This window comes from Ailuropoda melanoleuca, chromosome 1 (genome assembly GCF_002007445.2).
Source record: "Ailuropoda melanoleuca isolate Jingjing chromosome 1, ASM200744v2, whole genome shotgun sequence".
In the NCBI taxonomy this organism is placed as follows: Eukaryota; Metazoa; Chordata; class Mammalia; order Carnivora; family Ursidae; genus Ailuropoda; species Ailuropoda melanoleuca.
In genome coordinates, this window is record NC_048218.1 from 41,414,901 (window position 1) to 41,439,631 (window position 24,731).

The window sequence follows — 24,731 nt, forward strand, 5'->3', positions numbered from 1 at the left end:
AGTATTTGCCTTTCTCTATATGATTTATTTCACTTAGCATAAATACCCCCAGGTCTATCCATGTTGTCTCAAATGGCAGAATCTCTTCTTTTTTTTATAGCTAACTAATATTCTATTCTAAACACACACACACACACACACACACACACACACACACACACCAAATCTTCCTTATCCATTGGTCTATTGATGTACATTTAGTTTCTTCCATGTCTTGGCTATTGTGAATAATGCTGCCACGAACACAAGGGTGCACACATCCTTTTGGATTGGTGTTTTTATTTCCTTTGTATAAATGGTCAGAAGTGGAATTGCTAGATTGTGTGGTAGTTTTATTTTTAATTTTTTGAGGAACTTCCATGCTGTTTTCCATAGTAGCTGAATCAATTTACATTGCTACAAATAGCATAGGAGGTTTTTCTTTTCCCCACATTCTTGCTAGAACTTGTTACTTTTTGTCTTTTTGATAATAGTCAATCTGAGAGGGGAGAGGTGGTATCTCACTGTGATTTTGATTTGCATTTCTTTGATTATTAGTGCTGTTGAGCATTTTTTCATGTGCCTGTTGGCCATCTGTATGGTTTCTTTGAAAAAGTATCTATTCAAGTCCTCTCCCCACTTTTTAATCAGGTTGCTTTTTTGGTATTAAATTGTGCAAGTTCTTTATACATTTTGGATGTTAACCCTTTATTGGATGTATAATTTGCAAATATCTTCTCCCATTCAGTAGTTTGCCCTTTCACTTTGTTGATTGTTTCCTTCTCTGTGCAAAAGCTTTTTTAGTTTGATGTAATACCATTTTTTTAATTTTAACTTTTGTTGCCCTTGCCTGAGTAAATCCAAAAAGTAGTGCTCACACAGATATTAACAAGTTTACTGCCTATGTTTTCTTCTAGGAGATTTAGGGTTTCAGATCTCACATTCAAGTCTTTAATCCATTTTGAATTTATTTTTTAAAGTTATAAAACAGTGGTCCAGTTTGATTCTTTTACACATAGCTATCCAGTTTTCCCAGTACCATTTATAGAAGAGACTGTCTTTACCCTACTAAATATTCTTGCATCCTTTGTCATAGATTAATTGGTCATGTATGTGTGGGTTTATTTCCAGGCTCTTGTTCTATTCCATTGGTCTATGTGTCTGTTTTTGTGCTAGTCCCATACTACTTTGATTACTATAACTTTGAAGTATAGCTTGAAATCAAAGAGCACTATATATATAGCTTTGTTTTTTTCTCAAAATTGCTTTAGCTGTTTGGGATCTTTTCTGGTTCTATACACATTTTTGGATTCTTTTTCTTTGTTCTGTGAAAAATACCGTTGGTATTTTGATGAGAAGTGTATTGAATCTGCAGATTGCTTTCAGTAGTAGACATATTTTAATAATATTATTTATTCCGATGCATGAGCACAGTGTATCTTTCCATTTATCTGTGTAATCAGTATCTCTCATCAAGATCATCTAGTTTTCAGCATACAGGCATACCTGATATTATTGCACTTTTCTTTATTGCACTTCAGAGATACTGTATTTAGTACAATTGAAGGTTTGTGGCAACCCTGCATTGAGCAGGTGTATTGGTGCCATTTTTCCAGTAGTATTTTCTTACTTTGTGTCTCTGTGTCATATTTCAGTAATTCTCACAATTTATCAAAAATCTTTAATATTATCACATTTGTTCTGGTGCTCTGTGATCAGTGATTGCCACTCCTTGAAAGGTCAAATGATGGTTAGCATTTTTAAGAAATAAAGAATTTTTAATTAAGGTATATACATTGTTTTTTAGACATAATGCTATCGCACACTTCATAGATTACAGTGCAGTGTAAACATAACTTTCTCATGCAGTGGGAAACCAAACAATTTATTTGATACACTTCATTGCAATATTCACTTTATTACAGTGGTCTAGAATCAAACCATCAGTATACCTGGGGTATATCTATACAGGTGTTCCACCGCCTTGGTTAAATTTATTCCAAAGTATTTAATTCTTTTTGAAGCAATTGTAAATGGGATTGTTTTCATAAATTTTCTTGCTGATAGCTCATTATTAGTATATAGAAATGCAACCAATTTCTGCATGTTAATTTTGTATGCTTCAACTTTAATGAATTCAATTATTAGTCCTAATAGTTTTTTGATAAATCTTTAGGGTTTTATATATATAATACCATGTTATCTCCAAATAGTGACAGTTTTATTTCTTCCTTTCTAAATTGGATGTCTTTTACATTTTTCTTGTCTGTTTGCTATGGCTAGGACTTCCTTTCCTATGTTGAATACGAGTGGCAAGACTGGGCATCCTTGTCTTCTTCATGATCTTAGAGGAAAAGCTTTCAGCTTTTTACCATTAAATATGATGGTCTCTGTGGGTTTTTCATTCATGGCCTTTATTATATTGAGGTATATTCCTTCTCTACCCATTTTGTTGATGGTTTTTATCATAAATGCATGTTGAATCTTGTCAAATGTTTTTTCTGCACCTAATGAGATGATCATATGGTTTTTATCATCCAATCTGGTGTTGAGAGGTCTCCAGATTATGCTGTCCCAGGGTCACATTGGCAGGATGGCTCTAGGTAGTCTGAACTAGGAGCCCAGGACTTGCTGGGGCAGCCCTAAAAGCCTGGCTAGAGTACCTGGACCCTGCTCCTGTCTACACTATTAAAGTGGAAGGGAAACATAAAAAATGATGCTTGTCAGAGCCTCTGACCCTGGAGAGAGTTCCAGCTGTTCCCTACCTGTTTGGCAGACATGCTAGGATTAGTAAAATGATTTCCTTTATTTATGGTCCAATTCCCTTTAAACCACTTTTTTCCCCCTCTGTGCCTGAGTGTGGGCAAGTATGTGCCCAGACCCCCCCAGTGATATCCTTCCCTACTGCAGGTCATAACATTGGGGCTGGGGGCGCCATCTCTACCATGTCTTCATCTCTCCTATCCTTTTCAATGTATACCCTCTGTTGTTGGTTATGTAAAAGCTGTTCAGTCAGCCTCAGGTCTTCTTTAGGAGAAATTCCTCTATATGTGGGTATAGATTTGTGTGTCTATGGAGGGAGTGAGTTCAAGGTTTTCTTATGCCACCATCTTGGACAGCCTCCTACTCACAGACACTTTCTATTGAATTTTCAGTGGGCATTAAACAACTAAAACTTATTCTAAACCTAATCACAATTTAGGGAGCTTCATTTATGCTTTAATAGTAGTCATGCTAGATGTAAGTATGTTTCTGAGCTCTCCTATAAATTTAGATTAAGAAATAATACATCTCTGTAAATACATATGTTCTCCACTTATAAGACATTTACACATGTTGTGAATCATTATGCTGCCAGTCATTATATGCTGTGGAAAAATAAAACATTTTATTATCATCAACAGATATGGAAGCTAATTAACATATTTTAAATGCATATTTTTCAACAACTTAAATTCATTTATTTAGTTATTTAACATATTGTTCTATTAAGGAGTCAGGCAAATTTCAGTTATAAACATTAAACAAATATTAAAGATTAATGATTATAATAATTATTCTAAAATAAACTTAACCAGCACACTGTTATCACATTAATTTGCTACAGTCATTTAGCTAAACATAAAAATGACAAAAATGACCCTTAGATTTCTTTGTTTATTCAAAATTCTCTAGATGTTTGCTGGAGAGACCATTATGTTATGGTCCAGGGTTTTAGTCCAGGTCCTATCACCCACAAATTTGATATATGTGTACATATTATTATTATATAATTTTTAATCTCCATTTCCTTTAAAAAATGAAAATATTAATATATACTTATATTTTTAACTGTGAGAAGACCAGCTGAGAATTAAGAAGACACTATATATGTTATGAAATACCATGTGAATGTCAATTATTATTTGATAATGTAACAGTGTATTTTTTTCCTTTCGTTCTAGCTCTGATATTCTTCTATTGTCATAAATTTTATCTACCTAAACAGTCAATTTATCTTTGTATGAATGCTCAGATATTTGTCTGTTTCTTTTAAACATTGTAAAGAAAGCCTGATGTTGGTTATTAGAAGGAAACAAATAATTTTCCCCCTGTTGTTCTGAAGAAAAGATTCATGACAGCCATAGTCTCTGTTTCGAAGGGGAGAAAACACTTTGTTGATATTATAAAAATCTAATAGAAACAGAAGAAAAGGGAAATCTACACATAGATGAGGGCAATAGTAAACAGTAAAGGAGAATAAGACAGTCATATCAGGTCAGGTACTTACAACATCCAACCTCATTACCTGGGCAATTACCAGGGAGACAGCCAGGCTGGATTGAGAGGTCTGGTGGAATGTCCTCCCCTCAGGAAGACTTCCAACTGACCATCCCCATAAGGGCCGTATTGATAGGGCAAATGGTGGGGTCTGAAGTTAAACATTTGTCTGCCTTCATGCAGTTTGGAGGGAGCTGCATTTCTATGTTATCATGTCTTTATGTCTTCAAGGAGCCTGGGCTAGGTGTGCTTGCCTCCCCTTCCAGATTCCATTGTGGAGGGTAGGGGGAAGCAGGCCAGGCCAGCCTGGAGCAGGAGGGGATGCAAGGGCATTTACACTTGGTGTCAAGACCAAAAAGGCCAAGTCTGACTTGGAGGCCAGCTAATGTCAACTAACCAGGCTCCCAAGATCACTTACGCAGCACAAGTCTCACAAACAACATTCCTTAACCTGCCCGCGTATGTGCAGGTCGGTGTGGTCAGTTATGCAGGACAAATCACAGAAACCTCCATCCATACACCTATGTGCATGTAAACCAAAACCAAAAAGTCTACAACGAAGATTTGTTGAATTCGTTTATTTCTTCTTGGTGGTGGTGGTGGTAGTGGTATGTGTGTGTGTTTTACCCCTAGGAGTAGACACAGTGTTTAATAAACGGTAACTGCTTCATAAATACTGTATTGATTGGAAACAAGTAGACCTGCCTGAGCCTTGATTATAGCCCAAATTTCTGTGCATGGCTGTATAAATTACCATTTATAAGCATAAATTACTGTTAACATTTATTGAGCACTTACTACATGTCATAAGTTTTTCTAACCGTTTGATACTGGTAGTCAGTAGTGGAGTCAAAATTTAAATCTGAGCACTTTGGTTCAGAATTAATTCTTAACTACTACACAATGCTGTCCTCTAACATTAATTGAATGAATATAGATTTTGTGAGACTATGCTATTCTGTTAAGAAATAGTTTCTAATGGATGAGTTTTGATCTACATTTTAAAGAAAATAAGAACAAGAAAGGCGAATCTGGTTTGTGAGTCGTCTCTGGGGTTTGTGAGGATAATTTTTACAAAGGCACAGGAAAAGCATATACATTTATTTGAAGACAAGATGAGTATTCATGAAGGGGACAGATCATGCAGAATCTAGAAAAAATAAGCTCAAACTTGATTTTTAAAAATTGTAGTTATCTTAAAGAAAAATTTCTATAAACTTTCTATTAGGAGAAATGTTTGTCGTTTGAGGACTGTTGAAATTGGATTTTATGTAAAGTTCTTCTGACCTGTGTAATATCAGACACATTTCTTAATACCATAGACCCTCAGTTATCTCATTTATTAAATAAGACTAATAATAAATCCTTGATTTATGATTATCTGAGGATTAAGAAAAGGAATGTAAAATGTAATTAAATGGTAAACACTAAATGTAAATAATGATACTCTTGATTAAAAAAAAAAATCTTATGCTGGTGTCCCAGGTTGGTAGCAGAGTAAGACATCCTGAATGAATGAATGAATGAATGAATGAATGAACAAATGATTTTACCGGTTCATTCATTCATTTATCCATTCATTCCAAAATAATACACTTTCAAGAAGACTAATTTATTGCTTGTGATGTAACAATTCCAAGGTGAGCTGCCTAGGCCAATGAGAAAGCTCTGTGTGTATTAGACGCCTTATTCAGGGATCTAAGTTCCTTCTATGATGTGGCTCCAGCATTCCATAGACTCTTCTTACTATCTGTGAGACAGCTTCCAGGAAGGAGAAAGTGCATGAAAAATACACACCCGTTCTGTTAAGAGCCCTGCACTAAAAGCAGTTCATAGAATTTCTAATCACCTTCAACTGAATAGAATTAATCACATACCTCATTCTGTGCTTAAGCGTGCAGCCATGATTCTATTATGATAAAAAAAAAAGATGGTATAGTGATTTTTGTTAAAATCTGGCAGTATGGGAAAAAGCTGAGTGATAAATTAAAATCACTTTAAACAAATTCTGACCCTGTATAGAGAAAAATTGATTCATTTCCTACCTTTCCTACTTCACAAGTCTTTATAACTGAAGTTATTGTTTTAGTGGAAGTATTTAAAATTGTAGCTTAGCAAATGCAAGAGACAAATTAACCTCCTTTTTAGCAAAGGTTGGTTGAATGAGGGAAATAACATTGAGGAAAATAATTTAAATAGTCTAACACTAAAATTCTATTGTAACTATCATTACTGATCTCATTTAAATCGACCAAGCAGCAAAGGTATTTCACAATGCAAAGAGCCAATGAAATCTGTCTTTTCTACTTGGTTCATTTTCCTTCATAGTTGTCATAACATAGCATCTCGAACCCAAAAGCAGAACTCAGAAAGAATGACCATTCTATAAAATGTATTTAAACAGGCATACCAAAGCCTTTGGGTTACCTCTTATTTTAGCAGTTAGTTAGTGTGCAGTTCCAGACCTGCTCAGATGCACCTTGTGCTGCATATCTGCTGACTCAATCTTGTGCCATCTCTTGTTATGATTTTCCACACAGCATAACCTTGCAGCACAGGAAAGTCAATGGGAGCAAGGACAACACTTCATATACAAGCAACAGAAGCTGCTGGACAAATGCTCTAGGTTCAGTCCTTAAGATGGAAGATTCTGTGTTTAAGGCACCCCACAACAACAACTCTAATACATCCTTATGTTGGCTTCTCCTCCTAACTTGTCTCACTCTCCCTCATCCATGTGTGCTTCTTAGAATCACTTCCTAGATAAACGATCTGCACCCAATTCTTTTCCTAAGGCTCTGCTTTTGGAAAAACCTAAGTCACAATATTCATCATTTATTTATTGAGAGTCAATTGTATTTTTAAAAACTTCTCCTTTTGGAAAAGGTATTTATATTTAATAAAATGAAAGATACATTATATCTATCCATATTATATATATATATATTCACACACACACATTTATCATTATCTTCTCTACTGCGGCAATAATGAATTATTAGGCACTTGATTTAAAAAGGTTATGGGAATTTCCATTTTTATCCCATACCATCAGGTGACTATGGGAGTTTTTCTAATGAATTATTTTGTTTTTGACATTTTTTTTTTTGAGTGAGAGAGAGAAGTAAAAAAAAAAAAAAGATAAAAAGATCTGGTCAATTTTAATCATCTTACATTTCTAGAGTCATTTTTATCTGTATACCAGAATCCACAGCAATAACAAATGTAATAAGAGAAAAACATCATGCTAAAGATAGAAATTAAGGTGAGAGATTAAAGAACAAGATCAATATATCAAATGTTGAAAGTTGATATTCCTGGTAGACACTAAACCCCTATAAAGATGAACAGTGTGTGGTGACAAATCTAATTAACACATATAGAAACACATTCCATTCATTTCAATGCTGTTGTCATATCCAAGGTAAGGATGTTGTCAAAAGGGAATTATTTTCAAGTTCGTATTTCTCTATTAGATTTTTGCAAAACACAACATGAATTTTCACAAAAAAATAGATCAGCTTCCCTTTCGATTCACTATTCCTGGAGTGTCTTAGCAAGAGTGGTGTCTATTTTCATAGCAAGACCAATTTCTGCTTTATGAATCACTTGTATACATTGTAAACCCTGCTAAACTGTGAAAGAAGAATTACTTGTAGACAGAAAATATTGAGTTGTAAATTATTTTGCTCTCCTTTTACCTAAATTCAGTGTTCCAAATACTTATGATTCACATCTTATTGCATTATTCCTGTCTCTATTTTGACAAATCATGTAAACTATAACTTTGTTACAATAACACTGAATTAGCAGCTCTGTACACATATAAACGTATGTGCACACACACATAAACTTCAAATATTTATAAATCAGTAAATCACTGGCTTTGCTTTATCTTAGAAGATTAGGTAGAATAGTACAAGGCCATGAAAAACATCTATACTCTTGAAAAAAATCTAAAATATTTTAAGAAACAGGCAAATTAAGTGGGACATCTACCAAATTCTTAAATACTTATACTTTTGCACCAGTATTGCACTTGTTTAGATAATTTAAAATTATCTGATAGTGATATACTTTCCACAAAATCCTGTAATCCATCAACGATCCTGAAACTGCATATTGCATTAACAATTACTATTCAATATTTAAATGTCCATTTCAGTATTATGCTTTCAAGCAAGCACATGAGTGAGAGGAATAACAGCTTTGCATTCATTGTGAATGTAAATGAGTTTGCTAAATAGACTTTCTGAGGCAGGTGTTCCTGAACAAGGAATATCTTTCAGAGACTTTCAGCTGCTCTCAGCATTGGGGATATATTACAATGTAAGCAGTAGCTCTTTTCTATTTCATTCCCTCTAAATACACAAACAACTACCTTATTCTTGAGCTTCCATTGTATCAATAGATGAAACAGGAAAAGACAATTGCCTTCAAGTCATTTCACTTCGGTGTCTGCTCTCTGCATCCTAACTAGCACTTGTTACTATCAGTTTGATTTTTACTTTTTAAATATTTTTTTTTTCATTCTAGCCAATCTAATAGGTGTGGCATTGTGGTTTTAATTTCCATCTTTCGAGTGACTCATTTTGAGCATCCTGTCATGTGTACTTGCCAACTGCATAAATTTTTGATGAAGTGTTTATTCAAAATTTTGACTCATTTTTCTGCTGGGTTGTGTGGGGTTTTTTTTTATAGCTTAGTTCTGAAATTTCTTTATATATTCTAAATATAAGTAGTTTTTAAAAAAAATAATTACAAATATATTCTCCTGATGTGCAGCTTGATTTTTATTCTCTTACTGATGTTATCAAAGAGCAAAAGGTTTAACTTTATATGAAGTTCAATTTTTATATTTTTCATATAGATTGTGCTTTTTTTGTATCTAAAACCTGTTGCCTAACCTTATAATAGCCTAAGCTTCTAATTTCATTCCCCTAAGCTTTCAATAAAAGTTTTGTAATTTTATATTTCGTGTTACATATGTGCTCTTGTTTTGCATATGATTATGTAAAAAATATGTCATTGTTTCAGCACCATTTCATTATAAGACTACTCTTTCTCTTTTCAAGTTGAAGTACATTTGAGGTTCATCAAAATAAATTGCCACACAGATTTAAAGAAAAAAAAAGAAACCAACAAAGGCCTAATCTCTTTAGCCAAAAGACCATGAAAGGAGGATCCTAATAAGAGCAAACATTTTTTAAAAATTACCAGTTTACTCTAGCCAAGCACCATAGAAAAACAGTGGTTCATATACATCAAAAAAGCAAAAATGGGAAGCCTAGACATTCATCCTCCTGGGGCTGCAATGAGGGCCGAGAAGAAAAAGGCGACTTATCACCACCTGCAGATAACAAGATCTTTCCTTCTCCCATGCTGCAGTGTCATTGGAGACCACATAAGTAGCCTAGATATCTACCCCAAAGGTGCAGTAGAGAAGTTTCCCTGCCTTTCTAATGCTGGGTGATGTCAAAGGAGGCCTCATGCATCGTTAGAACATCCAAAATTACCTGATAACAAATGGCAAAAAGCCACTCTAAATACAGTGTCAGTAGAGACCATGTAAGGAATTGAGACTTCTACCCCAGCCAAGCAATTATGAAGGGCCTCCACCTAGGTATCATCTAAGGACACCTGACAAGAATGAAGCAGACCCCTTCCCTTGCCAGAGTAAAGTCAGAGAAAGATAGGTAAATGAAGATTTAAAGAATCTCATAGCAGAACACAAAAATGTCCAACTTTCCATAGGAAATCACTCATCATACTAGAGCCAAGAAAATCTCAAACTAAATGAGAAAATTAAAAAAGACGATCATTAATGCCACCACAAAGATGGCAGAGATGCCAAAATTGTTCAACAAATATTTAAAATAAGTCGTGTTGAAAATGCTTCAGTGTACAATTGTGAACATGCTTGAGACAAAATGAAAAAAATAGAATCTTAGCAAAGAAAATAATGTCTCAATATAGAAATAGAAATAAAAGACAATTGAATGGAAACATTAAAACTGAAATATACAATATCCAAAATAAAAAGCTTTGTGGACAGACACAATAGCAGATAGAAGGAACAACAACAATAAAAAATCAGTGAAAGAAAAAGACAACAAGATCACACAATATGAACAAGGGAGACAGATGGAGAGATCACGGAAGATTTATTATTTATGTTTCTTAGAGTTCCAGAAGTAGAGGAGAAAGAGGTTGAGACCACAAAAGTACTTGGATATAATGGCTAAGAACTTCAAAATTTTGTCAAGAGTTATAACACTACAGATTCAAGAAGTTGAAAGAACTACAAACAGATTAAACACAAAGTATTATCTATGACAAAATGCATCATAATAAACTACTTAAGTAAGGACAAAAAAAATTCATGACAACAGCCAGAGAAAAATGACACACTATCTATAGCTGAAATACTATTTGATTGACAGATTTCTGACTAGAAGCTATGCAGGCCAGAGGCAGCAGCACAATACTTTTCAGATACTAAAAGAACTGCCAATCCAGAATCTTATGTCCAGTGAAAATATCCTTTGGGAAATGAAAGGAAATCAATAAATTATCAGATGAAGGAAAACAGAATTTATGATCAGCAGATTTGCCTTAAAAGCAGTCCTTTGGGGTAAAAAATGGCTTAAAAAATTTAGGTAGAAAGAAACAATAAGAGAAATAATGTTGGAACATAAGATAAAAGAACAAAAACACAGTAAGCAAAAATTAGGGAAAATGTATTGTTTTCTTTTTCCTTTTGAACTTTATATATTACAGTTGATGTTTAAAGCAAAAATATAATACTAATGTGGTTCTAAATATTTGTAGAGAAAGTATTTGACTATTATAAACAGGAAAAGGCAAAGAAATATAAAGGGAGGAAAGGTTTATGTGTTGTGTGTCTGAGTGTGTGAATTATAGTTCACAAACAGTGTTATATTAGTTTCATGTATATGACATAGTGATTGGACAAGTCTGTTATGTTATATTCACCATAAGCGTAGCTACCATCTCTCATCATGCAATGTTGTATTGACACCACTTGACTATACTCTCTGTGCTCTACCTTTTATCCTCATGGCTCATTCATTCCATAACTACAAGCTTGTATCTCTGTCCATCACCCATTTTGCACCCTCCCCACTTCCTCCTCTCTGGCAACTATCCTTTTTTTCTCTGTATTTATGGGTCTGATTCTGCTTTTCATTGTTTTGTTTTTAAGTTTCACATATAGGTGAAATCATATGGTATTTATCTTCCTCTATCTTATTTCACTTAAAATAATACCCTCTAGTTCCATTCATGTTGTTGCAAACGGCAAGATCTTATCCTTTTCTACAGATGAATAATATTCCATTATGGATATATACTACATCTTTATCCATTCAACTGGACACTTGGGCTGCTTCCATATCTTGGCTATTGTAAATAGTGCTGCAATAAAATAGAGGTGCACAAATATTTTTGAATTAATGTTTTTTATTTTTTGGGAGGGTAAATACCCAGTAGTGGAATTACTGGATATATGTTATTTCTATTTTTATTTTTTTAAAGAAACCTCCATAATGTTTTCCACAGGGGCTGCATCAATTTACATTCCTAGCAACAGTATGCACAAGGGTTTCTTTTCCTCTACATCCTCTCCAACACTTGTTCTTTCTTTCTTTAAAAAAAATTTTTTTTATTCTAGCCATTCTGACAGGTGTGAATATCTCACTGTAGTTTTGATTTGCATGTCCCTGATGCTTAGAGATGTTGGGCATCTTTTCATGTGTCTGTTGGCCATCTGCGTGTCTTTTGTGGAAAATGTCTATTCAGGTCCTCTGGCCACTTTTTAACTGGATTATTATTCTTTTTTTACACTAGTTGTATAATTTCTTTATATATTTTGGATATGTACCCCTTATCAGATATATCATTTGCAAATAGTAGGTTGCTTTTTTGTTTTGTTGATTTTTTTTTCTGTGCAAAAGGTTTTTATTTTGGTGTAGTTCCAATTTTTGTTTCCCTTACCAAAGGAAACATATCTATCTAGAAAAATGTTGCTGAAGCCAATGTCATAGAAATTACTGCCTATGTTTTCTTCCGTGGGTTTTATGATTTCAGGTCTCATGTTTAGGTTCTTTAATTCATTTTGATTTTATTTTTGTGTATACTGTTAACAGACAGTCCAGTTTTATTCTTTGGCTTGTAGTTGTCCAGTTTTGCCAGCTACATTTATCAAAGAGACTTTTTCCCATTGTATATTCTTGCCTTCTTTGTCATAGATTAATTGACCTTATATGTGTGAGTTTATTTCTTGGCTCTCTATTCTGTTCTATTGATCTATGTGTCATTTTTTGTGAAGGTACCACATTGTTTTAATTACCGTAGCTTTGTAGTATATCTTAAAATCTGGGATTGTGATAGTTCCAGCTTTGTTCTTTCTTATTGGCTATTTGGGGTCTTTTGTGATTCCATAAAAATTTTAGAATTTTTTGTTTTATCTCAAGAAAAATGATGTTAGTATTTTGATAGGAATTGCATTGAATCTGTAGATTGTTTTGGGTAGTATAGACATTTTAACAGTATTAATTATTCCAATCCACGGGCATAGGCTATTATTTCCATTTGTATCATCTGTAATTTCTTTCGTCAATGTCTCATAGTTTTCAGAGTACAGGTCTTTCACCTACTTAGTTAAGTTTTTTCCTATGCATTTTATTCTTTTTGATACCATTGTAAATGCAGTTGTTTTCTTAGTTTCTTTCTGCTACTTTGTTATCAGTTTATAGAAATGCAACCAATTTTTGTGTATTAACTTTGTATCCTATGGGGAGGTAAGGCTTATATTCCACTTGAACCCCATTATCTAAATATCATGAACTTCAGTAGATACAAGTTGTGAGATATGTAATTTTAGACTATTACATAAGGGATGTAAACTAATTTGCAATTTAAACTAATTTGCAAATACCAAATAAAAAAATAAGATAAAAAGAAACATATGTTATCCTGCACACTTTGTGGTGGTTAATTTTTTATGTCAACTTGTCTGGGCCATGATACCTATATATTTGGAGAAATATTACTGTAGATACTTCTGTGAAAATATTTTTTTAAATTTGTTAACATTTAAATCAGTGGACTTTGAGTAAAAGAGATTACCTCCTATTATGTGGGTGCACCTTATCCAATCAGTTTCAAGCCTCAATAGAACAAAGATTGACCCCCTCCTACCCTGAAGGAATTCTGCTAGCAGACTGTTTTTGTACTGAAATTATAATTCTTTCCTGATTCTCCAGCCTGTTGGCCTACCTTAACAGATTCTATAATTTGCCAAGGCTCCATAATCACTGAGACAATTTATTGAAACAAATCTCTATCTATACATACACACACACACACACACATATACATGTGTACACACATTTATATCTACATCTATCTACACACACATTCGTAGATCCTGTTGTTTCTGTTTCTCTGGAAAATCTAATACACTCTTCAAATTCTATGCTTAGTTAACTGTTGACAGGGAAGTGCTGAAGTATTCAACTTCAAATTTGAATTGGTATACTACTTTCAGTTATATCGGGTTTTTTTTTCAGTTATGTCAGTTTTGCTTTGCATATGTTTCAGCTATGTTGTTTGGTGCATATACATTTAGAAATGCTGTCTTCTTGGTAGACTGACGCTTTTATCCTCATAAAGTGATATGTGAATGCTTCTTAATCATGCTGCTACCAACTTAATAATTTATCTCAGAGTAATGAAGTGAATATCACAATAAGGAGGGTCAAATTAACTTGTGGGGGGCATCTGCCTTTAGCTCAGGTCATGATTTCAGAGTGCTGGGATAGAGCCCCATGAGAGATTCCCTGCTCAATGGAGAGCCTGCTTCTCTCTCTCCCCACTGCTCCTCCCCCAGCTTGTGCTCAAGCTCTTTCTCTCTCTCTCTAATAACAAATAAATAAAATCTAGGGGCACCTGGGTGGCTCAGTCAGTTAAGTGTTGTCTTCAGCTCAGTTCATGATCCCAGGGTCCTGGGATCAAACCCTGCATCCCCTGCTCAGCGAAGTCGGCTTTTCCCTCTGCCCCTCCTCCAGCTCATGTGTGCGTGCGCTCCCTCTCTCTCTCAAATAAATAAAATCTTTTAAAAAATAAAAATAAAAAAATAAAATCTAAAAAAATTATCTTTTTGGTTTCCTAGTCCATATGAAAGTTATATTTGCATCATACTGTTATCTATTAAGTGTGTAATAGCTTTATGTCTGAAAAAAAATGTACATGCCTTAATTTAAAAATGCTTTATTACTAAAAAATGCTAACCATTATCTGATCTTTAAGAGTCATAATCTTTCTGCTGTTAGAGTGTCTTGCCTCAGTGTTGTTGGTTGCTGACTGATCAGGGTGGTAATGGGTGAAGATTGGAGTGGCTGTAGCAATTTCTTTAAATAAGACAGCAATGAAGTTTGCTGTATCAATTTACTCTTCTTTTTATTAATGATTTCTCTGTGGTATGTGATGATAGCATTTTATCCACAGTAGACCCTCTTCCAAAACTGGAGTCGGTCCTCTCCACCCCTGCTGCTATTTTATCAACTAAGTTCATGTAATATTCTACATACTTGTTGTTATTTCAAAACTCTACACAGCATCTTCACCAGTAGAATATTCCATCTCAAGAAGCCACTACCTTGCTCACTCATAAAGATCAACTCCTCATCACATCAAGTTTTGTGATGAGCTTGCAGCAATTCAGTCGCATCTTCAGGTTCCACTTCTAATTCTCTTGCTATTTCCACCACATCTGCAGCTACTTCTTCCATGGAAGTCTTGAACCCCTCAAGGTCATCCAAGAGGATTAGAATCAACTTCTTCCAAACACTTCTTGATGACATTTTTATTTCTTCCCATAAATTACCAATGGTGTTTATGACATCTAGAATGGTAAGTCCTTCCCATAAGTTTTTAAATTTTCTTTGCCCACGTCCATCAGAGAAATGACTATCTATGGCAGCTATAATCCTATAAAATGTATTTCTTAAATAAAAAAAAAACTTGAAAGTCAAAGTTACTGCTTGATCCATGGGCTACCAAATGAATATTGTGTTAGTAAGCATAAGAGCAACATTCATTTCATCGTACATCTCCAGAGTTCTTGAGTAACCAGGTACATTGTCAATAAATCGCGATACTTGGAAGGAATTTTTTCTGAGGAGCAGGTCTCAACAGTGAACTTAAACCATGTTATAAACAGATGCTCTGTCATCCAGACTTTGTTGTTCCATTTACAGAGCATAAGCTGAGTAGGTTTAGCATAATTCTTCAGGGCCCTGGGATTTTTGAAATGGTCAATGAGCATTGGCTTCAACTTAAAGTCATGAGCTGCAGTTGCCCCTCACAAGAGAGTTAGTCTGTTCTTTGAAACTTTGATGCCAGGCATTGACTTCTCTGTAACTATGAAAAGATATCTAAAGGTACCTAAGGGGTATCTTCTTCCTATAGAAGGCTGTTTTGTATACATTAAAAATCCATCATTTAGTGTAGCCACCTTCATTATCTCAGCTAGATCTTCCAGATAACTTCCTGCAGATTCTACATCAGCACTTGTACTTCTGTGTTATGGATACAGCTTCTTTCCTTAAACTTTATGAACTAAGCTCTGCTAGCTTCAAACTTTTCTTCTGAAGCTTCCTCACCTCTTTCAGCCTTCCTGAAATTGAAGAGAATTAGGATGTTGTTCTGGGCTAGGCTTTGGTTTAAGGAAATGCTGTACCTGGTTTGATCTTCTATTGAAACCAGTAATACTTTCTCTGTCTCAGCAATAAGGCTGTTTCATTTTCTTATCATCCATGTGTTCACTGAAAAGAAATTTTAATTTCCTTCAAGGACTTTTCCTTGCATTCACTACTTGGCTAAGTGTTTAGCATAAGAAGCCTATCTCAGCTTTCAATATACCTTTCTCACTAAGCTTAATCATTTCTAGCTTTTGATTTAAAGTGAGAGACATGTAATTCTTTTGCTTAAACACTTGGAGGTCATTGTAGGGTTATTAATTGGCCTAATTTCAATATTGTTCTGTCTTAGGGAATAGGAAGGTCTGAGGGGGAGAAAGAGATGAGAGGGATGTGATATCTTCTCATTTTTATCATAGCACAGAGAGCATCCATTCCTAGTTTTCATGATAAGAAGATAGAGGGCTTGTTTTTGTTTTGTTTTCTTGGAGATGCTTCTGTCTGTATCAGCTATGCAGTTATGCAGTTCTGGGATTCAGGCTGTCTGGCCTGAAATATGGGGTGAAAAAAACAAAGAAAAATGAAACAAAACAAAAAGCTAAAACAGGGAATTTACCACCATATTGGTTGTCCTTTGAATTTTTATTGTTTTTCAAAGTTTACCTGCAATTATTTACTTTCCAGAGTCTGTAGATAGTTGCTTATGTATTTTTGTCAGGATTTTGCTGTTTTTGCTGTAGTTATTGGAAAAGATTGGGTGGACTGTGCTTACTGTATCTTAGGTGGATCTGTATATCTGTCCTATAACTTTTTTTTTACAATAATTTTTTATTATGTTATGTCACCATACAGTATATCCTTAGTTTTTGATGTAATGTTCCATGATTCATTATTTGCATATAACACCCAGTGCACCATGCAATATGTGCCCTCCTTAATACCTGTAACTTTTAACAAATTATATTATTTCAATATAACCACATAGTGGTAGCTATAGCGATAATTTCCTCATGTCACATTTGCATGGAACTACCCATAGTTAAAATGAAAGCTATATTTAAAATGAAGAGGAAAGAAAAAATAACAGTAGGAACTATTTCCTTTCCATAATTATATTTCTTAAAAGCTATTCTTTTAGTACTATTAATATTTTAGTCAATAATAATATTAGCATGCTGAATTCATATTTCATTTATTAACTTGTGTGGTAGTTAACATGAAAAATTGAACATTATTAATCTCCTTTCTTTTTTGTGTCTATTGATGCTTGGCAGCCGGCTTTTACTTTTATTTCCTATTCTTTACTAAGCACTGTATTGAGAATAATTAATTTTCTTGAGTCAGGCAATCATATTTTTCTCTGAGACTTTCAAACCTTGTTTACTTTGTTAAAATAGTAGAGTAAAAATGCAGTTTTAGTCTATGAATAAGCAATCAGTCACAAAATGTCTTTCTAATTAAATTCAGTATTTCTACTGACTCTCAAGTTTTTTGCACATCAAGTTACATCAGAAGAATAGAACACTTAATGAACCCATATATAAATATGTGTCCATTTGGCTGCTTGTTTGGTCACTAATGTAACCTACTTCTCAACACATTTTTAGTATTGTCAAACTATTAAATCTCACTTAAAGTTATTGATACTGAAAGTAAATGGATTTTGAGATAAATTCTTGATGTAAATATTTTACATACTCTTGAGACTTAGGGATAAATTAGTTAATATATCAAATTTGCATATGAACCTTATTAATCAAAAAGGAAAGAAATATCTTATTACCAATTTTATTATTCATAATCTGCAAAGTATTTACTTGTTCAATTTTAGAATCCACATAAAATAATTTCAAGATTGTTAACCGACAACTCTGTTAGAAGCATATAGTTGTATATTAATTACATAATAGGATTGGTGATCAACTCTCTTTTTGTGTTTAGCCTTATAGTATGAGATCAAAATAGCCTTTTCCAAAATTACTGAGGTTAGTTATCTGCTGCACTTCCATCATATTGTTATGTGATTCATTTGTAATGATGTTAAATTGTCATAGAATGCTTTATGACTATTTTTTTCCTCACACATATTCTGGTTGATTTTTTAAATTGGCATACATTAAAATCATCCTTTATAGTGTAGATATGGGTTTTAAAAAAATCTGGAGCCGTATATCCACTACCACAATCATTACAAGATCCATCTCATTACCCTGAAATGTTCAATTTGTCTCTTTGACCTACACCCCTTTGACCGACACCACGCTCTAGCAAATACTGAGATATATTTCACCTCTGTAGTATTATGTTTTTCATATGATATATAAGTGAAATCATACAATCCATAAGCTTTTGGATCTGGCTACTTTGACTTAGTAAAATGCAGTTTAGATGCACTAAATGTTGTTTTGTGAAACAGTAGCATCTTTCATTGCTGAGAAGTATTCCACTGTATATACCAAGGTTTATCATTTTGCAAGTTGATGAATAACTGGGTCATTTCCAATTTTGTAATCATCAGTAAGTGTTGCTCTAAACATTCATATAAAGGTTTTCATGTGAATATGTTTTTATTTATCTTGGGTAACTTTGTGTTGGGGGGATTACTTTTTGAAGTATCTGTCCAAATTTTTCACACAATTTTATAAAATGTTTTTTTAAAAAGATGTTTTAGATTTACTGAAAAATCAGAGGTGGTAAAGGAGATTTTATACATTCTGTACCTAGTTGCCACTATTACCAATACCTTAATATGTTACTTCTGTTATAATTAATGTTGCAATATTGATATATGATTAATACCTAGATTTCAGATCCTATTCAAATTCCCTTAGTTTTCATCTATTGCACTTTTTCTATTCTAGGATCCCATCCAGAATGCTGTGTTATATTTAGTCATCATATCTCCTTAAGCTTTTCTTGTTTGCAAAAGTTTCTCAGGCTTTATTTCTGATGACCTTGATAGTTACGAGAAATACATCTCGGTATCTCATAGAATGTCCCCAAATTGGGAATTGTATGATGTTTTTCTCATATCAAAATTGAGGTTGTGGATTTTTGTGAGGAAGATCACAGAGGTGAAAGTGTCATTTTATTGCATCATATCAAGGGTATGTACTATTAATATGGCTTATCATTGTTGAGGTTGTCTTTGGTCTCCTGACTGAGGTTGTCTTGGTTAGATATTTCCACTGTAAAATATTCTTACCCTCTCTTTTATGCTGTACAAATCATCCCAACTTTGGCCATTAATAGCTTCTTCAGTTGGTTCCTGTGTCACTTTGATATATCTCTGTCACTGCATTTGTGTATTTTTTTTAGCACTTTCTTACATCTGGAACTGCAAATTTTCCAGACTCATCTTGCATATTTATGCCCCATTGCTAATACAAACAGTTTTTCCCAGGAGTCCTGGTTCTTTTTACTGGAGGTTCTTTCTACTTTTCCCATGAGAAACCAGAAGCTGATCATTAGGTGTTCTTATTGCTACCGTAGTGTCATTTCATTTAGATGCTTTCGGTTGAGAGAGAAAGGAACTATATATATGTATACTAACCTGTGTATATGCATCTACCCATTTTCTATGTGCAGCCATCTGTATCTAAAGTCAAATGAGTTCATTTTTATGCTTCTAATTCTAATCCATTACCACATGGATCATTCAAGGCTTCCCCCCACCCTTGTTTGTCTGTAAACTACCACTCCAACAATAAGAAAACTAGCTCCCACTATTCTCCCTTAGGTTTACTTAATTGTTCAATTCCAGTATATATATGTATATGTATATATACATATATATGTATAGCAGTTTCAGAATTTTTAACCTGTATCCCATGGGAAACAAATTTATCAATCAGACTATAGTACTTAGGTGCAATTCCCTTTGTCTTCAGTCTTTCCCTGTTGATTTCCGAATTTTCTTAGGTTAAAATGTTTTCTTCCAGCCCCTTCAGAGGTTGCTTCATACATTTGTAATGTAGGTAGCTTCCCTCAACACAGTGCATATTTTCTCCTGAGATCTTCTGGCTTCCTGAGTGACCTTTTTTTGTTATTGTTGTATTTGCATACATTATGGTTCATTCTTTGTGTTGCAAAACTGTATGAGGCATAGTGTGATGTATCCATCATTACAATACTATATGGTATAGTTTCATGACCTGAAAAAACAAAACAAAACAAAAAAACCCTGTGTTTTGCATAGTTTTCCCTCCTCCCAATCCACCGACACACTGATGTTCTCATTATCTTTATGGTTTTCCTTTTCTGGATTGTATATAATTGAAATTATATGATACCTAGCCTCATTACACTGCTTTCTTTTACCTAGTAATATACATTTAAGATTTCAACCATATCATTTTATGGCTTAATATGTCATTTCTTTCTATTATTGAATAACAATCCATTGTACATATATCATTTTTCTTTTCATTCATTCAAGGGTATCTTAGTTACTTCCAGTTTGGGCAATTATGAATCAAGCTGCTCTAAATACTAATGAGCATATTTTGGGGTATATGTTTTTAAATCAGTTGGGTAAGTATACCTGGGATTATGATACCTTCTAGGACTGTATGATAAAGCTATTTTTAGTTTTGTAAGAAAACTAAAACTAAAACTAACAGTCATCAAAAGTGACTGTTTTGAATTTGAATTTACCAGCAATGAATAAGAATTCTTGCAGTTATGCATCCTCACCAGTAATTGGTATTACTAGCTTTTTAGGGTTTTAGGCATTCTAATAGGTGTGCCGTACGTAGTATGTTATTGTGGTTTCAATTCTTAAAAATGTGTTTCTAGTGTTACATTTTGAGAATTCTCTATATATACTGGGTATGTTTTTCAGAAATATGATTTACATTTTTTTCTCCAAGTCTACACCACTTTTTAAAGGTTCTTAACCTCTGTCTTTACCAGAGAAAATTTTATTTCCCATTTATCATAGAGGTTTTTTTTTTCCTCTTAATGGTTATTTTTTTGGTGTTGTATATAAAACCAGACTTTTGGCTTAATTCAAAATTAGGCAGATTTTTTCACTATGTTTTCTTCCAGAAGCAGTGTAGTTTTGGATTTTTTAACAGATTGATTATCCATTTTTAGTTCTTTTCATGACATGTGATATAAGGATCAAGATTCATTCTCTGTAGAAAACAGTGGATACTTGTTCCACTATCATTTGCTGAACATATTATCTTTTATCCATTGAGCTGCCTGGTACATTTATCAAAAATCAGTTGACTATACTTTGTTGATCTATTCTGTATTTCCTATTATCTTCACTTAATCTATATATAATTTCAGTAATACCACCCTCTCTAGATTATTGTAACAATAATACAAGTCTTAAAAGTTGGAAGTATGAGCCCTCAAACTTTGTTCTTTTTCCAAACAGTTTTAGGTAATCTTATTCCTCTCATTAAGTTTGCTTCCCAAATTTAACTTCATGTATGATGACCCACTCTGACTACACAAATTTTGGACTAAACTGGGTGACCAAGATCATTACGGATTCTATAAAGAAAAATAAAATACAACAAATAACTTTAAAAGGTGATGCATTTTAAATGCAGTATCTTAATTTAATTTAAAATTATAGATTTTGAGGGCACCTGGGTGGTTCAATTGATTAAGCATCTGACTTGATTTCGGCTCATGTATTATCTCAAGGTCATGAGATGTGGAGCCCCACATGGGCTCAGCACTCAGCATGGATTCTGCTTGAGGTTCTCTCCCTTTCCCTGTGCCCCTCCCCATGCTTGTGCTCTCAGTCACTAAATCAATCAATCTTTAAAATAAAATGTATAGATTTTTGTTTCAAATACAGTTAAACATATACATATATAAAATAGATACAACATATGACATGTCAAATATGCATATTAAGGTAGTTTTTGCCACAAGTTAATCATTAAATGTGTAGAGTTTATTTTGGCTCGAAATTAAAAGATTTTTCTTTAGTCTGGCATACCTGTGTACTACAACTGCCAGGTAATAAGGACACTGAATGAATGCTCTGATAACTCTGTAAATTATTTTAAGGTTCATGAGAGCATGAAATTTAGTCATGACCTGTTCTTCTTTTCCCTCACATGAGAAGAATGAAATATCAATAAGAAGTGTGGCTCTCTTTTATAGATTTGAAATCTACTTGTGTTTCAGAAAGACTGCTGACTATTTTCAGGTGGAAAGAGTGATTGTCTGAAGTCTACTTAAATGTATTTGTTATGCCAAGAACAGAAATTAAATCACACATAACATATAGGCTAGTGTAATAACATATGCGTGTACACACATACATGGGATCCACTGCTTCTTTTTAAACCTACTCTCTCTAAATAAACATTGTTTTCTACTTTGCTTTAGATATTTACAGACTACCTTTAAAATAAAAATGTTAACATTTCTCTTGCATCCAAGTTGCTTTCACAATGTTGTGAATTACTTTTATTTGTGAAATATTTGCTGATAAAGAAATAATTTAATAGCAAGAGACAGTTTAATAGAATGGCCTTTATGGTCAAGACACATCTAAATAGGTATTCCATCATCACACTTCACAACACTGTGTTATATTTAGAAAGGTAGTTAACTCTTATCATCAGTAAAATATGTGGATGACACTACTTCTCTTTCAGAGTTAACATGAGGATTAAATGAATTTCTATTATTTCCAGAACCTTATTATTCTGATCACCATCTTCTAAAAACATCGTGCTTACAACTGAGTATAATACTTGAGTCATGGGTGATTCACAAAATCATTAATACATACCTGTTTTTGCAATAAGATCTCATATTAATGGATCTTTGAATATGCTAGGCATTTTAACAGCTGTCTAACATTGTTGGCTTCTTCACCTTACTTAGAGTAAATTAAACTTCAAGTCTGAGTGAAATGCATGTTTCAGATGTTGTAGTCATAGATATTCTTTACTTCCCAACAACAGGTTATTTGTTAGAATTGCAGTTATACAAATTGCTGTGGGGAAAATTTTGCTCTCAAAATTTAATCAGGTAAAGCTATAAACATATCAAAGTGCAGAAACTGCTGTCACTTTAACGTGATTTGTTTACTACAATTTTTCATGTACATGTAAACATAATTGGGAAATATATCTATATTCCCTATGAACAGCAATCTGTTATCAAAATAAAAGGATATATAGAGATTGTTTTTAATTCAGTAGATAGTACATAAAGTCTTCTACAATCTATGGAGGTGGGGCTTGCGTATAAAAAATTTGCTAAAATTTTTTAAACATAATTGAGAATTTCTTAGTATAAAACCAGGGAAGGAAAAAAAAAGAAAGAAAGAAAACACGGCAGAAATGATAGTCAAAGAAAACAAAATAGAATTGCAGTTCTGATCATTTAAATTTTCCACGCCATTAAAAGACAGAAATGAAAACAAAATAATAGGGTAATATGATCAAAGAAATAATATTGTATTCATATTATTACAAACAGAATTCCACTAGAACAGCCTACACATTTGTCCTATTCACTGTTATATAAACAATGTGTAATAGATTCACATATAATAGATGCTTAAATATTTAAAGAGAAAATAAAAATGTGAGTGATGAATGGATGAATGAATAATGAATGGAAATTCCATCTATTTTGTGAAAACTTACCTTTTAATAAATTATTATGTATCAATGAAAACTGTTTATCCTAAATTAAAAAGAGCAATTATTTAGTGAGTACCTGATAAATGTAACAGGTATCAATTTTAAAAGAAGGAAGTAAAAGACACAATATCTATCTTTAACTGTCTTACCATTTTAAAAAGATCACATGGTTACTACATGAAAACAATACAAAGCCAAAGATAGATGCAGTAACAGAAATATTGGAAAAATTGGGATCAGCTTCATTTTAAAATAAACTTTTAAAATTGAGATATAATTTGCATATATTGAAATCTGAAGATCTTATATGTGTATTTATATGAAGCCTGACAATTATAGAACCTATATCATTTAAAACAAGGTATGGGATATTTCTGGTGCTGGGCGGGGTCATCACTGCAGAGCTGCAGCAGCTCTGGGAGCAGGAGGTGGTAGACTTCATGGTGAAGAGTCTGGAGAGAGAGAACACCTGGAGGATGCAGGCCTCACGTTCCAGCCAGCACCAGCTACTGTGAGGACAGCAGATCTTCCATGCAGCTGGTGCACCAGTGCATTGAGCACTGCCCTGCACCTCTGGCTCAAGTCCAGGCCCTGGTGACCACTGAGTTAGAGCAGTTCCAGAACTGCCTGGCCCAATGTGCCATGCACTGCAATGACAAAGCCAACAATTCAGCAGATGCTGGAAGTAAAGAGCTTCAGGTGAAGCTGCCACTGGAGATCTGCGTGACCAACTATGTGGATGATCACATGCACCTCATCCCAACCATGACCAAGAAGAAGATGGAGTCTCTCTTGTCCATTGGGAAATAGAAGTCTTTGCAACTGGCCCTTGGGGCTGACAGCAGGGATCTATTTAAAAAGAGAAATAGGAGTTTTGTTCTTTTATGTAAAGTTTATGAAGAAATGAGGGATGGCAGCAAGTTGGAGGCATATGTCATTTGCCTCTGGACACTGGTTCCTTTGTTTCAATCCTAGAAAGTGAAATGGAAAAAACTGCTAAGTTGGGGTCAGAGATGGCACAGGAGAGTTTTTGATGGCCTAAATTGCACATGCTTATCCTGGCAGTAGGATCTCCCTTGTACCAAGACAGAGCCCTCCAAAATACCAGATTCTTCTTAGTACACAGGTACCAACAAGC

General features: G+C 33.8%; 1 protein-coding gene across 1 annotated transcript; it reads left to right on the forward strand.

The window, feature by feature from the left end:
• The first annotated feature begins 9,517 nt into the window (after positions 1–9,517).
• Positions 9,518–24,403, forward strand: LOC100473395 (protein FAM136A-like). Its single transcript, XM_034668092.1, is given in 3 exon segments — positions 9,518–9,671; positions 23,933–24,077; positions 24,079–24,403. Coding segments are annotated over 3 exon segments (624 nt in total).
• The last annotated feature ends 328 nt before the right edge of the window (positions 24,404–24,731 follow it).